The sequence below is a fragment of the Blennius ocellaris genome, assembly GCF_963422515.1.
Source record: "Blennius ocellaris genome assembly, chromosome: 12".
NCBI classification, from domain to species: Eukaryota; Metazoa; Chordata; class Actinopteri; order Blenniiformes; family Blenniidae; genus Blennius; species Blennius ocellaris.
The window spans coordinates 3,539,758-3,558,106 of NC_137661.1; the positions used below are offsets into that span (position 1 = coordinate 3,539,758).

Sequence of the window (18,349 nt, forward strand, 5' to 3'; positions counted from 1 at the left end):
AGCTGAGGTGTTCAATATTGCCATCAGAATCACTCTCAAACTCAGTGTCAGACTCGATGCTCTGCTCCTTCAAAAAAAAAAAAAGTCGGAGCGCCTGATTGACGTTCATAAGGCGCGTCATTGTTTTGATAGAAAAAAAAAAAAGAGTTCACTTGAAACTAAAAAACACTCTAATCTCACTCACTACACACTAACTACACACTCACTACACACTAACTACATGGTCAAATCATGATAATAGTCGCTTTTTCTCTGATATGAATCTCAACTCACTCTCGCTGTCTCCGTCTCTCTGTTTACTTTTTCACGGGTGAACTAAACAAAATGACACCTCCCACTATGGAAACTTTTGATTGGACATGGGCTCTTCTTCTCAACCAATGAGTGAAAGGTATACTGGCACATTACAAGTGTTGGTTTTTTTTGCTGCTCAGTTACTTTCACTTTCACTCCTGACCGGTCTTCTGCACCTGACGCACTAAAATGTCGCGGAAAAACACGGACACAGTTTTCCTCATATCTCCGCTTTTATTTGGGCTATCAACATCATTTAAAAACGAGCTTGTAGTTTTATATCTGCACTTTCGACACGGATTGAAACACTGGACCAGATGACGCTGTGCTGTGACGCTACTGCCTTTTCAAACGGTCATGTGATTTTGACGCTCCAGAGCGTCAATCGGCCCCAGAGGGTTAAGTTACCGCCTTTGTGTTTATTCATTTGTGTTGTTTTTTTCATTTATTGTTGTGTTTTTGAATTTGCTGTTGTGCTTTTTCATTTGTGTTGTGTTTTTCAATTTGTTGTTGTGTTTAGTGATTTGTTGTTGTGGTTTGCACTTCAGGCCCACCGTAAGGAAGTCATGAACACTTGTGGGTCTAAAATAATAAATAACCTTTCATATGCCTGAAAAACCAAACAAGTTAAACCAGTGCAGGTGAAAAAAATGCGTCAATTGTGGAGACTGAAAAAGAGGAGGGGATGGAAAGGAAGAAATCTCTTTGTACTGTGATTCTGGTGTGATCTTTCAACCTCATTAAGGCATGGAATTGGGACAATACTGCGCAAGGGGGAGAGGCCTGGCGATCACAAAATGTCATCTATGTTTACTGAAGCCAAGCCAATGCACAATTAATATCAAATGACATTTCATTGTCTTTTCCTAATGCCATCAGCGGATATTGCTCCTCAAAGTTTGCCCGCTTCTGAATAGTCAATAGAGCTGCATCAGGAGGCAGACTAAGCTTTTGTTCATGATTTGACTCGCACATTGTAATGCTGCTTCTTCCTTTTTTCCTTTGTGGTAATTTTGCGCCAGCTCTGTATTTTTCCACAAATCCAATCCCATTGGAAAAATGTAAACAGTGTTCTTCTTCCATCGCTTTTAAAAGGAAGCAATGAGTAATAAATAATAACTTAGAAAAGGAAATGCTTTTGGTTTAAACTAAAACACAGTGCCAAAAAGATGGAGGGCAAGAGTTGCTTCTTATAAAAGGAGCAGGTTACATTATATTAATGTGGAATGCTCCAATTACAAAGGCTGCTTCAGGGAACCAAGGTGGCTGCTTCAGCATTTGTTTTCTTACAGCTCAAGCAGCCAATTTGCACGTACAATTGCTGATGACAAGTATTCCTGTGGCACAGCTTTGTTTGGATAATATGTTTGCAAAAACTATTAATCTGAATTGGTTGAAAGGGGCAAGGATGATTTGTCATCATCCAAGAAACAATCCTGGGAAGGGAAGATATTTACTCCACTGTATACTTTGCTCTATACCATCCACCAGGGCTGCTGTTTCCGTTAATCGTCTGCAAGCACCCTGCTAACCCTGCTCCCACCCCCTTACTCCACTCTCAGCCAATCACATGCTGAGTCACTCTGATGGCGTCATTCAAGTAACACAAAAGAATGGGACCCAACAGCACATTGTCATTTAATCTTAACATGGCATGGTGGCGATGGCGACGGTACTCGTTTTCTAGTGTAGAAGCCTCTTACAAAATATAAAATGACTGAATTATAAAAGTCACTTGTTTCAGAGTGGAATATTTCGATAGCCACAAGCAAATAAAACAAGACCCAGGAAAGAAATCCAAGCTTGTTCCATGATCAAACCATGAGTACGCTCCTCTCTCAGATACAGATGATTGCATCCATCCATTGTCCGCCACTTATCCAGGGCCAGGTCGCAGGGGCAGCAGTCTAAGCAGGGATGTCCAGACTTCCCTCACCCAACACTCTTCCTCCAGCTCCTCTGGCGGAACACCAAGGTGTTGCCAGGCCATAGAGAGACATAGTCCCTCCAGCATGTTCCAGGTCTGCCCTCAGGCCTCCGACTGGAGGAACATGCCCGGAACACCTCCCATCCGAAACACATGCCCGAGCCTCCTCAGCTGGCTCCTCTTGATGTGGAGGAGCAGCAATTCTACTCCGAGCTCCTCCCTGGTGACTGAGCTCCTCCCTGGTGACTGAGCTCCTCCCCCTATCTCTAAGGGTGACTGAGCTCCTCCCCCTATCTCTAAGGGTGACTGAGCTCCTCACCTTATCTCTAAGGGTGACTAAGCTCCTCACCCTATCTCTAAGGGTGACTGAGCTCCTCCCCCTATCTCTAAGGGTGACTGATCTCCTCACCCTATCTCTAAGGGTGACTGAGCTCCTCACCCTATCTCTAAGGGTGACTGAGCTCCTCCCCCTATCTCTAAGGGTGACTGAGCTCCTCCCCCTATCTCTAAGAGTGACTGAGCTCCTCACCCTATCTCTAAGGGTACGCCTAGCCACCCTACGGAGGAAGCTCATTTCAGCCGCTTGTATCCGGGATCTGGTTCTTTCGGTCATGACCCATAGTTCATGACCAGAGGTGAGGGGAGGAACGAAGATCGACCAGTAAATCGAGAGCTTCGTCTTTTGGCTCAGCTCCTTCTTCACCACGACGGACCGATACAACGACCACATAACTGCAGACGTTGCACCGATCCGCCTGTCGATCTCACGCTCCATCTTCCCCCGACTTGTGAACAAGACCCCGACATACTTGAACTCCTCCACCTGTGACAAGGTCTCTCCACCGACCTGGAGGGGGCAAGACACCTTGTTCTGGTCGAGAACCATGGCCTCGGATTTAGAGGTGCTGATCTTCATCCCAGCTGCTTCACACTCGGCTGAGAACCACGTCAGTGCACGCTGAAGGTCCAGGTTTGATGAAGACAACAGAACCACATCATCTGCAAAAAGCAGAGATGAGAACCTGTGGTCCCTAAACCGGACCCCCTCCGGCCCCTGGCTAGAAATTCTGTCCATGTAAGTAATGAAGAGAACTGGTGATAATGGACACCCCTGCCGGAGGCCAACGTGCACTGGGAACAGGTCCGACTTACTTACTGCCGGCTATGCGAACCAAACTCCTGCTCCGGGAATACAAAGACCGAACAGCTCTTAACAAAGGGCCCCGGACTCCATTCTCTCGGAGCACCCCCCACAGGACATCTCGGGGGACGCAGTTGAACGCCTTCTCCAGAGCCACAAAACACATGTGGACTGGTTGGGCAAACTCCCATGAACCCTCGAGGACCTGGTGGAGGGTCTAGAGCTGGTCCAGTGTTCCACCATCAGGAGAACCTGGTGGAGGGTATAGAGCTGGTCCAGTGTTCCACCACTAGGACGAAAACCACACTGTTCCTCTTGGATCCGAGGTTCCACTAACGGCTGGACCCTCCTCTCCAGTACCCTGGAATAGACTTTCCCGGGGAGGCTGAGGAGTGTGATCCCTCTGTAGTTGGAACACACCCTCCGGTCCCCCTTCTTGAAGAGAGGGACCACCACCCCAGTCTGCCAGTCCAGAGGTACTGTCCCCCCCCGCCACGCGATGTTGCAGAGACGAGTCAGCCACGACAGTCCCTGCACATCCAGAGACTTAAGGAACTCTGGGCGAATCTCATCCACTCCCGGTGCCTTGCCACCGAGGAGCTTAGCAACAACCTCAGTGACTTCAGCTTGGGTAATGGACGAGTCCACCTCTGAGAACCCAGCCTCTGCTTCCTCAATGGAAGACAGGTGGTGGGATTGAGGAGGTCCTCAAAGTATTCCTTCATACATCTCCAGTTGAGGTCAACAGCTCCCCACCTCTGCTGTGAACAGTGTTGGTGAAAAACTGCTTCCCCCTACTGAGTCGTCGGACGGTTTGCCAGAATTTTCTCAGGGCCAACCGATAGTACTCCTCCATGGTCTCCCTGAACTCCTCCCTGACCTGAATTTTTGCCTCAACAACAGACAGCAATGCCTTGTTAGCCACAACATACACATCATCACTTACCAATGCCGGTACCTGTCAGCTGCATCGGCAGTCCTATAAGCTAACAAAGCCAGATAGGACTCCTTCTTCAGCTTGACAGCATCCCTTACTTCCGGTTTCCATCACTGGGTTCAGGGATTGCCGCCACGACAGGCACCAGAGACCCTGCGGCCACAGCTCAGAACAGCAGAGGCGTTCCCAACAGACCCTTGTGACATGTTTGGGCCTGACAAGTCTGTCCAGCCTCCTCCCAGTCCAGCGCATCCAACTCACCACCAGGTGGTGATCAGTTGACAGCTCTGCCCCTCTCTTCACCTGATTGTCCAAGACATGTGGCCGGAGATCAGATGACACAACTACAAAGTCTATCATCAACCTGTGGCCTAGGGTGTACTGGTGCCACGTGCACTTATGGACACCCCACTGTCAGCGCCCACATGGGCGTTGAAGTCCTCCAGTAGAACAATAGAGGCCCTAGTTGAAGGACTATCCAGCATCTATTCCAGGGACTCCAAGAAGGTCGGATACTCCGAACTGCTGAGGGTTCGTGGGAGTTCGCCCAACCAGTCCACATGTGTTTTGTGGATCTGGAGAAGGCGTTCGACCGCGTCCCCCGAGATGTCCTGTTGGGGGTGGTCCGGGAGTATGGAGTCCAGGGTCCCTTGTTGAGGGCTGTTCGGTCTTTGTATTCCCGGAGTAGGAGTTTGGTTCGCATTGCCGGCAGTAAGTCGGACCTGTTCCCAGTGCACGTTGGCCTCCAGCAGGGGTGTCCTTTATCACCGGTTCTGTTCATCACATATATGGACAGAATTTCTAGGCACAGCCGGGGGCCGGAGGGGGTCCAGTTTGGGGACCACAGGATCTCATCTCTGCTATTTGCGGATGATGTGGGCCTGTTGGCTCCATCAAACCTGGACCTTGCGAGTGTGAAGCAGCTGGGATGAGGATCAGCACCTCTAAATCCGAGGCCATGGTTCTCCACCAGAACAAGATGTCTTGCCCCCTCCAGGTCGGTGGAGTGCCCTTGTCCCAAGTGGAGGAGTTCAAGTATCTTGGGGTCTTGTTCACGATTGGGGGAAAGATGGAGCGAGAGATCGACAGGCGGATCGGTGCAGCGTCTGGAGTTATGCGGACGTTGTATCGGTCCGTCGTGGTGAAGAAGGAGCTGAGCCAAAAGACGAAGCTCTCGATTTACCGGTCGATCTTCGTTCCTCCCCTCACCTATGGTCATGAACTATGGGTCATGACCGAAAGAACGAGATCCCAGATACAAACGGCTGAAATGAGCTTCCTCCGTAGGGTGGCTGGGCGTACCCTTAGAGATAGGGTGAGGAGCTCAGTCACCCTTAGAGATAGGGTGAGGAGCTCAGTCACCCTTAGAGATAGGGGGAGGAGCTCAGCCACCAGGGAGGAGCTCGGAGAAGACCCGCTGCTCCTCCACATCGAGAGGAGCCAGATGAGGAGGCTGGGGCATCTATTTCAGATTCCCCCCAGACGCCTCCCTATCATGTCCCTCCGGTAGGAGGCCTCAGGACAGACCTAGGACACACTGGAGGGACTATGTCTCTCTATGGCCTGGGAACACCTTGGGGTGCCACCGGAAGAGCTGGAGGAAGAGTCTGGGGTGAGGGAAGTCTGGGCAACTCTGCTCAGACTGCTGCCTCCGCGACCCGGCCTGGATTAGCGGCAGACAATGAATGGATGGATGGATGGATAATTATTCTGTATGAAAACTTACCGGAGGTGTTGCTCTCAAAGCACAAAGTGTATCGGAACATTATGTTGTGTAATTCCTTACTTCTCTGACTGCTACTCAACAACAGACAGCAATGCCTTTCAAGCCACAACATACACACCATCACTTACCAATACAGCAGGTACAAATTCTTAATTTGTACCATAATAATTTTATATAGAACATTTTTCCTCTAATGTATAGTCTGACATATACTTTGTGTACACTTTCTTGTGCATATATTCTATAGCTTACATTATATTTTTTTACATTACTCATTCGAAACTCACTTTTTTCATGCGCCTGCATCATGACAATAAAGCATCTGTTTTGGAAAGAACTCCACTCTACACACTGTGAAGGAAAATGTGCCTTGTTGGAATTCAGACTTCACCTTAAAGTGTAAAGTATCTTCCCGTCGTTCCAGATCCGCAGCAGCTGGTTCGGCATTGTAATCCAGTGGGAATCAGCATTCTTGGAGTTTCTGAAGATGGTGTCTGGGAGCCAAATTAGTCCGACCATATTGCTGTTCAAAGTCAGTATTTTCATTGTGCTGTTGTATCTAAGCCGGCTGTCTGTCCACGTCTGGGCAAAGATGATGTCAATTTGGTATTCCTATAGGGAGAAAAATGGATATCGTGTACAAACAGACAATGGGAGCAATTCCAGACGTGATTCAACAGTATTGATTTTTCTTCTTAATTGACAGTGGATTATGTGTTTCAGTAACACATCACTGTACACCATCTATCATCTGTCACTGCCTCCATTTTGTTTGGTTGCTGGACTGTGCATTGGACACTGGCCTCACTTGGTGTCTCTCAGTGATTTACCCTTTCAAAGTAATAGATTACACCTTCAAGGTACTGTGCAGAGCAATTTCCCAATTGTGGTGACCAGTTTATTTAAAAGTCACTGACTGTTCTGTTATGTCCTAGGCAGTGTATAGTTGTGTCATTGTTAGCCCACGTTTCCTTGTAAGAAACAGCATGTCAGTCAAAGTTTTTTTTTTTTTTAACATAATTGTTTTTGTTTGTTACCTCATCTGTTGTCTTCTGTCTCACCCTCAACGTGTTTTAAACAATCTGTCTCATATGACAAGGAGTGACAGGCTCATCTGGTTATTAGCTCTTTTTCTGCACAGAAGAACACAAACACATTCAGGAGAACTTCACAATGCATGTACTTTTTACAAAATAGATTGTGAATACACTTTTTTTTAAGGGAAAAGGTGTGACCTGAAATGAAACCAAGCAGAGACAGTGTTCCTCCTCAAGCTAATGTCTGAACACAGGATTTCTGAACCCTTTAACATTCATGTTTTCACAAGTTTACAGTCCTGGTGTCACGCTCATGCATTTGTGCTCGCAGTAGAGCGACAGTCACACGGTGTCCTTACTCACTCACATGTTGTAAGTACATGCAAGTATGATGAACATATGTTTTTCCAGATAGAGGATAGCCAGATAGAAGACGTATTATAATCAGTGAATTATTTGTAACATTTCAGTGGCCTCGGATAAATAGTGATGTATTTATTACACACAGACACAGTTTGAACTCGTGGAGGAGGAAGTGAGAAAAAAAGCAGTCATAACATTTCCAAATAGATGCAAGCAATAAGAGCAACTTATTTGTTGTTTACATCTTCATGACAGCATTTTTTGATGCATTTTTTGACCGATACAATAAATGAAATGTTCGGACTTTTGATGAAAAGCTCAGCTGGACGCTGCCTATAACAGCATATAAGATATTGGTTTAATGTGTAAAGTCCGATTCCAGAATTAGAGCAAAATAAACTCAACTTATTAGATAACTCCCTCATTTCCATATATGAGTTATGGTGTGGAAATATGGGGAAATAATACGTTGATAATGATTATAAAAGTGAACTAACAAAGGGTGAACGAACAACTCGTCACCGGATGAGTTTCAGATTTTTTGGGAGAAAATAAATCCTGTACAATGTAGTTCTCCATATTATTTCTTATTGATTATATATACATATATATATAGTAAACCCAACGGGTGGGAAGATGGCTGCTGAGGGCAGGAGGGGTTTGTGCACACTCTGCACTCTCCGTTCCCTCGTCTCCCAGGTCTTGCAATATCAATAAATTATTACTAATTGCACCTGCTCTGCCTCCTCTGAAGCTCCACGCACCGGCTCTCTAACATAAATGTCATTATCAAAAAATTACTAATAGGCCCACGAGTATTACTAGGCAAACAACAACACTAATTGACATGGTTTTTGCCAATAAACCAGAGCGCATTACAAAAACCTATAATATAATAACTGGACTGTCAGACCACAACTTGACTCTGACGGTGAGAAAACTAACTAAAAAGAGACTAAAATACTTTGGTGAATCTGATAACAAAAATAACATAAAATCAGCCATCCCCAAATCTAGTGATATCCATAACATTAATTGTTGCTTTCTTAAAAGATATAGTGATTAAACCTTTGACGCATCTCATCAATCTGTCCATAAGAACTTGTAAATTTCCTTCAGGCTGGAAAAAAACAGTTGTTGTGCCAATACTTAAAGCAGGAAACCCAGACTCTATGGGCAATTGCAGGCCCATTTCCATTTTGCCTCTACTATCCAAAGTGATTGAGAAAATAGTTGCTGCACAACTGACCAGTTAGACGCCCATCAGTTCCTCCATCCACAGCAGTTTGGTTTTAGATCTGGCTATCCAACTGAGATTGACAACTGCTGCTTGATTGAGAATGTGAAAAAGTCCCTGGATAGGGGCCAGGTGGTAGGAGCAGTATTTTTAGATCTTAAAAAGGCTTTTGAAATGGTCAGCCACGGCCTCCTTTTATCCAAAATGCTATCGCTTGAATTTTCTTGGGCTGGTTTGCATCATATCTTCAGGACAGGGAACAATATGTGAAAGTTTCCCAAGACAAGTCATCATTCCTTAACATTCAAAGGGGCACACCACAGGGTTCCATACTGGGACCATTGCTGTTTAGTCTTTTTATAAATGACTGATCTGTGACCTGCAAAAGTGCCAGTTGCCGACTGTACGCAGATGATGCCGTTTTTTATGCACCCGCCAAGTCACCGGAGCAGGCAGCGGACGTTTTGTCCACGTGTATGGCTTGAGGTAAATCCGTGGCTCATTCAAAACCAATTGGTCCTAAACCCAACCGAGACCGTTTCAATGTGTTTTTCTATTAGAAAACAAAATATAGACCAGAATTTTCAAATACAACTGCAAAATAAAAACATAAAATCTGTAACAGAATTTAAATATCTTGGGTTGGTCCTTGATCCTCCACTAAAATTTGATAAACATGTTCAAAAACAATACAAATTAATCTAAAACATTTTAAACTCATCAGACATTACATAATAAAGCAGGCCGCCCTCTTGTACATGCACTATATATATTGTTGGGATCTCACAAAACCACAGAAAGTTTGTTCATTTCTAGGGAAAGACAATTTTCATATGTCATGATACAGTCATGACATAAGAATGAGAATGTGATTGACCATCACACCCAGTGGGGGGGGGGGGGGACCTTTTGTCACTGCAGACCCTCCCCCGCTTTCTGCTCACAAGACACTTCCCCCATGCACTCAGCCAGTCACTGATTGGTTGAAGCTCTCAGGATTTGACACCTTCTAATCCACACACTTGCAACAAAAGGCTGCAAAAACCAGTCTTGCAGTGAGCTTTCTCCTGTGAACACTAAGGAAGAGCAGCTTCCCAGCAGCTCAACTCACCCAGTGTTAGCATCCAGCTAACACCACTGCCTGCAACCAGGGCCTCCACTCCTCAACTCCTCTGCTGACCCACCACGAGGGTCAGACCTTCCCCTGATCTAGAGACCAGCACCCACAGCTCTCCAGGGAAACCAACCGGTTCCTCCAGGACGGACCAGGGAAACGACGCCTCACAGAACTTCTTTGTGTTTTCCTCAACCAGCAGGAAAACCATCACAGACCTGAGCGACCAGCTCCTCAGTCTGGACAAAAGGAACAACCAGGAGCTGCAAAGAAGGACTCCTGAAACATCAACTTCATCTTCTTCTCCTCAGCCTGCAGAACCAGCAACCACAGTTAGCAGGAGGTGCTAACTACAGGAGAAGACACCAGCTTCCCTCCAGCAGGACAACAACTGAACTCCTTCAAGGAAGTGGGAACAACAACTGGGCTTTACCTGAGATTAGTTAAACCTGATGCTATGATAGAACTGTTTAACTTTATGAAGATGTGTTGGTTCTGTTACAGTGATTGAGTTCTATAGATAATGATATTAGGAGCAGTGATCAACCTGTAAACCAACGTTAGCTCTGCCACAGACACAGGGTCTGCATGCTAATCTTTGCTTTACTAACTAGTTAACTCACAATCCTACACATATCACATCAAAGACAACATCACACAGTAACTGAACACCATCTGACGACTCCTGACGTTTTACAAAACAAGTCTCATTCACATCAAGTCATTCTAGAAATGGTCCTTTAGCAGAGACACACAGGAAGCAGACGCTAAAGACTAGCTTCCATGTTCCATTGTTCTCCAGCACATGGTGGAGACCCAGGACAGACTTCCTGCTCTCTGATAACAAACATTGGAATGGAGTTTCTTGTGATCCGCCATCTTGTTTTGTAGTTCATCACACCTCTCACACACACACACACACACACACGCACACACACACACACACACACACACACACACACACACACACACACACACACACACACACACACACACACACACACACACACACACACACACACACACACACACACACACACGCACACACACACACACAGCTGTATATAGGTAGTTAGAATCTGTGTTTTATTTGTTTTCATTGTAAATAAATATAATGTTTGGAATCATACTTGCTGTTTTATTAATGAGCACAAAGGAGAATGAAATGTCGACTCTTCTGTGTTAACAACTCCAAAATCCTTCAATCTTTACTGTTAATTCTGGTCATTGTAATTAATGTAACTATTAATTCAAATTCCTGATGAACTGTTTAGTATATCTTATGAGACTGATAGAACTGAATTGTCTATCATTTCCTGTTAAGACAGTGGAGCTCCGAGGTTCTGATACACATCAGATTACATTTCAATAACAATTAATAACTATCTTTGATCATTATTAATCATTATCGATAGCCAACCAAAACATAAATCGTACCGAGTGATCCTTATGAGGCAAGAAATCTCTACATCTATAAACCACAGTGATGTCGTGAATAAAAGTCCCAGTGGTCCAGTCGGTTCTGAAATACTGGAATCTCACCATCTGACACAACCAACCATGCCACGGTTAAAGTCAGTGATATCGCCTCTCTTTATCCAGTAGGTCATTTCGATTATGTTTCATTGTCTAAATACATCTTAATAGGTACAGGAACCCTGAAAGTATCAGAAATTTTCTTTTATATTGTGATGGGATATGGATGAGTGAATGGAGTGATGAATATAATGAATGTTGAATGGTGAGTGGATGGGCAATACATGGATATGAGCTTAAATAGATTAATGAATAAACAATACATTGATTGATAAATTCATTTTAGGGGAGACATTTTTGGACCGTACATGGCACTTATGAGCCAAAGAAATAAGATGTCTGAACAGTATAATTATTATAAAGTTGTGGTGTTGTAGTGCTCTGTTGCCATACTTTTTCTCAATTGTTTCCAAGACTCCGCAGGCAGTGTCCCTTCAGATCCCCAGTTGGTAAAATGTTTTAAAAGACTCATGGACATGAATAATGGGCTCTTTAAATTTTATAATTGAAATTTCACCACAGATGTGTGGAACACTCCCCGCGTTGGTTGTACTCTGTGTATGAAATTGGTCTGCTGAGTTCGCTCACAAAAAAAATGAATCACCATCTGCATCCTGAACAAGTCATGGCACCCTGAATTATACCCTGCATTGTCATCACACACAATACCAGTATGGCAGATCTGACTACATATAAAGACTTCTTCAACAATGGGGCTTAAATTATGCTCGTCGCCCAGAAAAGACATGGTACTCTGCAGCAGAAATGAATATGCCCTCAGTTCGAGGTCGATTCAAAAGGAAACAAATCATGGGCTCCCATGTACACAAAATGTTCCCGAATAGGAAAACCCAGGTTGTCAAAAATTTCAGTCAGCCATTGTTGTGTTGTTTCGCTGTACACCAATGAGAATGGAAAAGCCCAAGGAAAGAAAGCATAACCCTCTTTTTGCTGACGAATGCTGACTCAAGGTCACACACACACACACACACACACACACACACACACACACACACACACACACACACACACACACACACACACACACACACACACACACACACACACACACACACACACACACACACACCAGTACATATACAGTCTTGTAAAACTATCTGCCTTCTTTCTCAGTTTATCACAAGAAGAGGATGTGAAGATGTGACGACGGGGTGAGAAGACATGATGTAGTGCACAATGCATTCTGGGTAGTAAACAAACAAAGCTAACCGCACGACTCAAAGGAAGCAGATGTGGAAACATTTTGAAAATATCTTGCGGGCAGACATGGAGTAGTGAAGGAGAAGTAGAGAGGAAGAATTAGTGAGGATGAAATAGTGAAGTTTGTGGCTCCCCATTAGTCATGAGCTCACTAACTGAGCCACCATGAGCTCATTCATCACTTACCAAGCCTGGGCTCTGGGCAAAACAACCCCCTCAGCCTCCTCAGGTCTGGGCCCCACAGCCCTGGGCCCCTCGGTCTCCAGGTTCCAACATTCCACAGGTAAGTGCCCTTTAGAATTTGAATAATTCCCTGGCAATGCAACTCATGGCGAGTATGGTACAGCTACAACAGTACCATTTGCAATCGCTCTATCATTTACTGTAGGTTGCAGTAGGTACATTCTGTATACCTCCTTCTACAACATCCAGAATTAGATCAACTGATTCGGCTGAACTAAACAAATGATATCGATTTGGTGTACTCCTGACAATAAGTGTGGAAATGTGGCCTGATAATTTGGTCCAAAGATACTAATACTGGAATTGTCCCAAACTCAAACTTGTCACTGATTTTGAAGAAGGGCATTGTGACGTCTTCCTCCCAGTGTCCTACGGATGTTCACAGTGTCTTTCCTCGCTTTTCTGTTTTTTGTGCCATCTTGTATTAATTTGTTGACATATTTACCCTCCTTTTTGCTGACCTTTCTCTGCATTGTCCCGAGCCTTTCAATTAATCTTCCTTCACTGTCTTTCACATCGATCCTCCATCCTCTCCCCTTTTCCTCCTGTGCTTCCCTCCATTGCTGTCGTCTCCATCTGACCACACCTTGTTAGGCTCTTTGTTTCTGCTTAATCCTGCATTTTGGGCTTAATTATTTGTTGGCGTGTGTGTTTGCAAACATCAGTGTGCCTCTTTCTGCTTTTCTGTTGCAAATTTTTATGGACGCATCCTCCTTTTCCTCTCATTTTCTTCTTCAAATTGCAGCAGCAGTTGCAGCCACAACCTGAGGAGCAACATCAACTCACCAAGCAACGTCAACTGGCCGAAGAGCGTGAGAGGCCCAAAAAGTGTGACAAGCGAATGGCTGAGAAATATAAGCACTTCAAGCAACGTCAGCTGGCCAAGCGGTGTAAACTGGCCAAGCAACGTCAGGTAGCCGAGCAACGTCAGGTAGCCAAGCAACGTCAGGTAGCCGAGCAACGTCAGCCGGCCGAGCAACGTGAGGTGGCCGAACAATGTCAGGTGGCCGAGCTACGTCAACTGGCCGAGCTACGTCAACTGGCCGAGCTACGACAACTGGCCAAGCAAGGTCAACTGGCCAAGCAAGGTCAACTGGCCCTGCAACGTCTGCTGACCAAGAGACGTGACAAGCGAATGGCTGTGAAATATAAGCGCGTCAGGCAATCTCAGCTGACCAAGTGTTCTAAACTTTCCAAGCAATGTCAGCTGGCCAGGCAACGTCAGCTGGCTGAGCAATATCAGGTGGCCGAGCAACGTCAGTGGGATGAGCAACGTCAGCGGGATGAGCAACGTCAGCGGGATGAGCAACGTCAGCGGGATGAGCAACGTCAGTGGGATGAGCAACGTCAGTGGGATGAGCAGCAAGAGAAGCCCAGGCAGGATGGAGGGGATGGAGCGATGCAGCAGTCCTCCACCTCATGGCTGAAGCTCTGCAGATGGCCCACATGAAGGCTCTCTGCTGGAGAGTAAGCTCAAGAGGACGATGAGGTCAGAACCCGTTGTCTTATCATGCAGAATGTTTACGAGAGTAGACACCCCAGAGAGTGGTTGCTGAATGAATTCAGACACATTGATTACTAGAAGCTTCTCTTGTCAGAGTTCAGGTCATCAGTTCATCATCTCTCACTGTTTGTTCCCCTACAGGAAGTTCAGTGGACCCTGGAGAGCAAGACGCCCCCCTGGACCACGTGGACCAGCACCAATAAGGCCCTCCACCACCTCCACCTCTCCACCTCTCCCCACACCAACACTTCCATGAAAAATAAACAACAACACTTATTTAAAGTAATTTGTGTGGCTAAATTTGCATAATCATACACCAATGGTTTGATAACAGTTTTGACAAATATTTATTCTATGTTAAAATTATATCTACGTACTTTCACTACGCTCGCCCTTGAACTGCAACCTTATCGTGGTGGGGGAGTTTGAGCACCCGAATGACCCTCGGAGCTATGTTGCCGGGGGGCTTGCCCCCCCAGTAGGGTCTCCCAAGGCAAACAGGTCCGAGGCGACGGGTCAGACTAAAAGCAGTTCACAAGACCCCATGGACACACTCACGAGGAGCAAGGTGACGTCGCCCGGTTTGGCGCAGCCGGGGCCACACCCTAGAGCCAGGCCCGGGGTGGAGGCTCGCACGCGAGCGCCTGGTGGCCGCGTTCTTGCCCGCGGGACTCGGCCGGGCTCAGCCCGAAGGGACGACGCGGGCCCCTCCTCCTCATCCTCCTGTGGACCCACCACCTACAGAGGCTGCCGTAGGGGTTGGGTGCAATGTGGATTGGGTGGCAGTCGACGGCAGGGGCCTCGACGACCCGATCCCCGGACACGGACTCTGGCTTTTGGGACATGGAATGTGACCTCGCTGGGGGGGAAGGAGCCCGAGCTTGTGAGGGAGGCTGAGAGATACCGTCTAGATATAGTCGGGCTCACCTCCACTCACAGCTTGGACTCTGGAACCCAGCTCCTCCACCGGGGCTGGATACTCCACTTCTCTGGAGTTGCCTGCGGTGTAAGGCGGCGGGCTGGAGTGGGCCCCGCAGCTCAGCCGCCATGTGTTGGAGTTCACCCTGGTGAACCAGAGGGTCACGTCCCTACGTCTTCAAGTAGTGCAGGTCTCTGACTGTTGTCTCGGCCTATGGACCGAACAGCAGCTCAGAATACCCAACCTTCTTGGAGTCCCTGGGAGGGGTGCTGGATAGTGCCCCAACTGGGGACTCCATTGTTCTCCTGGGGGACTTCAACGCCCACGTGGGCAATGACAGCGAGACTTGGAAGGGGGTGATTGGGAGGAACGGCCTCCCCGATCTGAACCCGAGCGGTGTTCTGTTATTGGACTTCTGTACCAGTCACAGTTTGTCCATAACAAACACCATGTTCGAGCACAGGGGTGTCCATAAGTGCACGTGGCACCAGGACACCCTAGGCCAGAGGTCAATGATAGACTTTGTGGTCGTGTCATCTGATCTCCGGCCGCGTGTCTTGGACACTCGGGTAAAGAGAGGGGCAGAGCTGTCAACTGATCACCACCTGGTGGTGAGTTGGATGCGCTGGACTGGGAGGAGGCCGGATAGACTCGGCAGGCCCAAACGTGTTATGAGGGTCTGCTGGGAACATCTGGCCGAGCCCTCCGTCCGCGCAGCCTTCAACTCCCACCTCCGGGAGAGCTTCTCACAGATCCCGAGGGAGGTTGGAGACATTGAGTCCGAGTGGACCATGTTCTCCACTTCCATTGTCGAAGCTGCTGCTCGGAGCTGTGGCCGCAGGGTCTCTGGCGCCTGTCGTGGCGTCAATCCCCGAACCCGGTGGTGGCAACCGGAAGTAAGGGATGCCGTCAAGCTGAAGAAGGAGTCCTACCGGGCACTGTTAGCTCATAGGACTCCCGAGGCAATCGACAGGTACCAGCAGGCCAAGCGAGCTGCAGCCCGGGCTGTGGTGGAGGCAAAAACTCGGGTCTGGGAGGAGTTCGGAGAGGCCATGGAGGAGGACTTTCGGTCGGCCTCAAGGAAATTCTGGCAAACCGTCCGGCGCCTCAGGCGGGGGAAGCAGTTCTCCACCAACACTGTTTACAGTGGAAGTGGGGAGCTGTTGACCTCAACTGGGGATGTCGTTGGGCGGTGGAAGGAATACTTCGAGGACCTCCTCAATCCCACCACCACGTCTTCCATTGAGGAAGCAGAGACTGGGTTCTCAGAGGTGGACTCGTCCATTACCCAAGCTGAAGTCACCGAGGTTGTTGTGAAGCTCCTCGGTGGCAAGGCACCGGGAGTGGATGAGATTCGCCCAGAGTTCCTTAAGTCTCTGGATGTGCAGGGACTGTCGTGGCTGACTCGTCTCTGCAACATTGCGTGGCGGGCGGGGACAGTACCTCTGGACTGGCAGACCGGGGTGGTGGTCCCTCTCTTTAAGAAGGGGGATCGGAGGGTGTGGTCCAACTACAGAGGGATCACACTCCTCAGCCTCCCCGGGAAAGTCTATTCCAGGGTACTGGAGAGGAGGGTCCGGCCGTTAGTCCAACCTCGGATTCAAGAGGAACAATGCGGTTTTCGTCCTGGTCGTGGAACACTGGACCAGCTCTATACCCTCCACCAGGTTCTCCTGATGGTGGAACACTGGACCAGCTCTATACCCTCCACCAGGTTCTCCTGATGGTGGAACACTGGACCAGCTCTATACCCTCCACCAGGTTCTCCTGATGGTGGAACACTGGACCAGCTCTATATCCTCCACCAGGTTCTCCTGATGGTGGAACACTGGACCAGCTCTATACCCTCCACCAGGTTCTCCTGATGGTGGAACACTGGACCAGCTCTATACCCTCCACCAGGTGCTTGAGGGTTCGTGGGAGTTCGCCCAACCAGTCCACATGTGTTTTGTGGATCTGGAGAAGGCGTTCGACCGCGTCCCCCGAGATGTCCTGTGGGGGGTGCTCCGGGAGTACGGAGTCCAGGGTCCCTTGTTGAGGGCTGTTCGGTCTTTGTATTCCCGGAGTAGGAGTTTGGTTCGCATTGCCGGCAGTAAGTCGGACCTGTTCCCAGTTCACGTTGGCCTCCGGCAGGGGTGTCCTTTATCACCGGTTCTGTTCATCACATATATGGACAGAATTTCTAGGCACAGCCGGGGGCCGGGGGGGGTCCAGCTTGGGGACCACAGAATCTCATCTCTATTTGCGGATGATGTGGTTCTGTTGGCCCCATCAAGCCTGGATCTCCAGCGTGCACTGACACGGTTCACAGCCGAGTGTGAAGCAGCTGGGATGAAGATCAGCACCTCTAAATCCGAGGCCATGGTTCTCCACCAGAACAAGGTGGCTTGCCCCCTCCAGGTCGGTGGAGTGCCCTTGTCCCAAGTGGAGGAGTTCAAGTATCTTGGGGTCTTGTTCACGAGTGGGGGGAAGATGGAGCGTGAGATCGACAGGCGGATCGGTGCAGCGTCTGCAGTTATGCGGACGTTGTATCGGTCCGTCGTGGTGAAGAAGGAGCTGAGCCAAAAAGCGAAGCTCTCGATTTACCGGTCGATCTTCGTTCCTCCCCTCACCTATGGTCATGAACTATGGGTCATGACCGAAAGAACGAGATCCCGGATACAAGCGGCTGAAATGAGCTTCCTCCGAAGGGTGGCTGGGCGTCACCCTTAGAGATAGGGTGAGGGGCTCAGTCACCCTTAGAGATAGGGGGAGGAGCTCAGTCACCCTTAGAGATAGGGTGAGGAGCTCAGTCACCCTTAAAGATAGGGTGAGGAGCTCAGTCACCAGGGAGGAGCTCGGAGTAGAGCCGCTGCTCCTCCACATCGAGAGGAGCCAGCTGAGGTGGCTCGGGCATCTATTTCGGATGCCCCCCGGACGCCTCCCGAGGGAGGTGTTCCGGGCATGTCCCTCCGGTAGGAGGCCTTGTGGCAGACCCAGGACATCTGGAGGGACTATGTCTCTCTATGGCCTGGGAACGCCTTGGGGTTCCACCAGAAGAGCTGGAGGAAGAGTCTGGGGTGAGGGAAGTCTGGGCAACTCTGCTCGGACTGCTGCCTCCGCGACCCGGCCCCGGATAAAGCGGTAGAAAATGGATGGATGGATGGATGG

The 18,349-nt window shown here is 48.2% G+C and overlaps 1 protein-coding gene across 1 annotated transcript in view; it reads right to left on the reverse strand.

Moving 5' to 3' along the window:
- gabrg3 (gamma-aminobutyric acid type A receptor subunit gamma3) overlaps window positions 1–18,349 on the reverse strand; it is a gene marked incomplete at both ends in the record, with an annotated part of 73,188 nt that overhangs the window by 43,077 nt on the left and 11,762 nt on the right. The window contains one exon of the mRNA XM_080505923.1: window positions 6,417–6,637. Within this exon, the coding sequence (XP_080362049.1) occupies window positions 6,417–6,637 (221 nt within the window). The remainder of the gene's footprint in view (window positions 1–6,416; window positions 6,638–18,349) is intronic.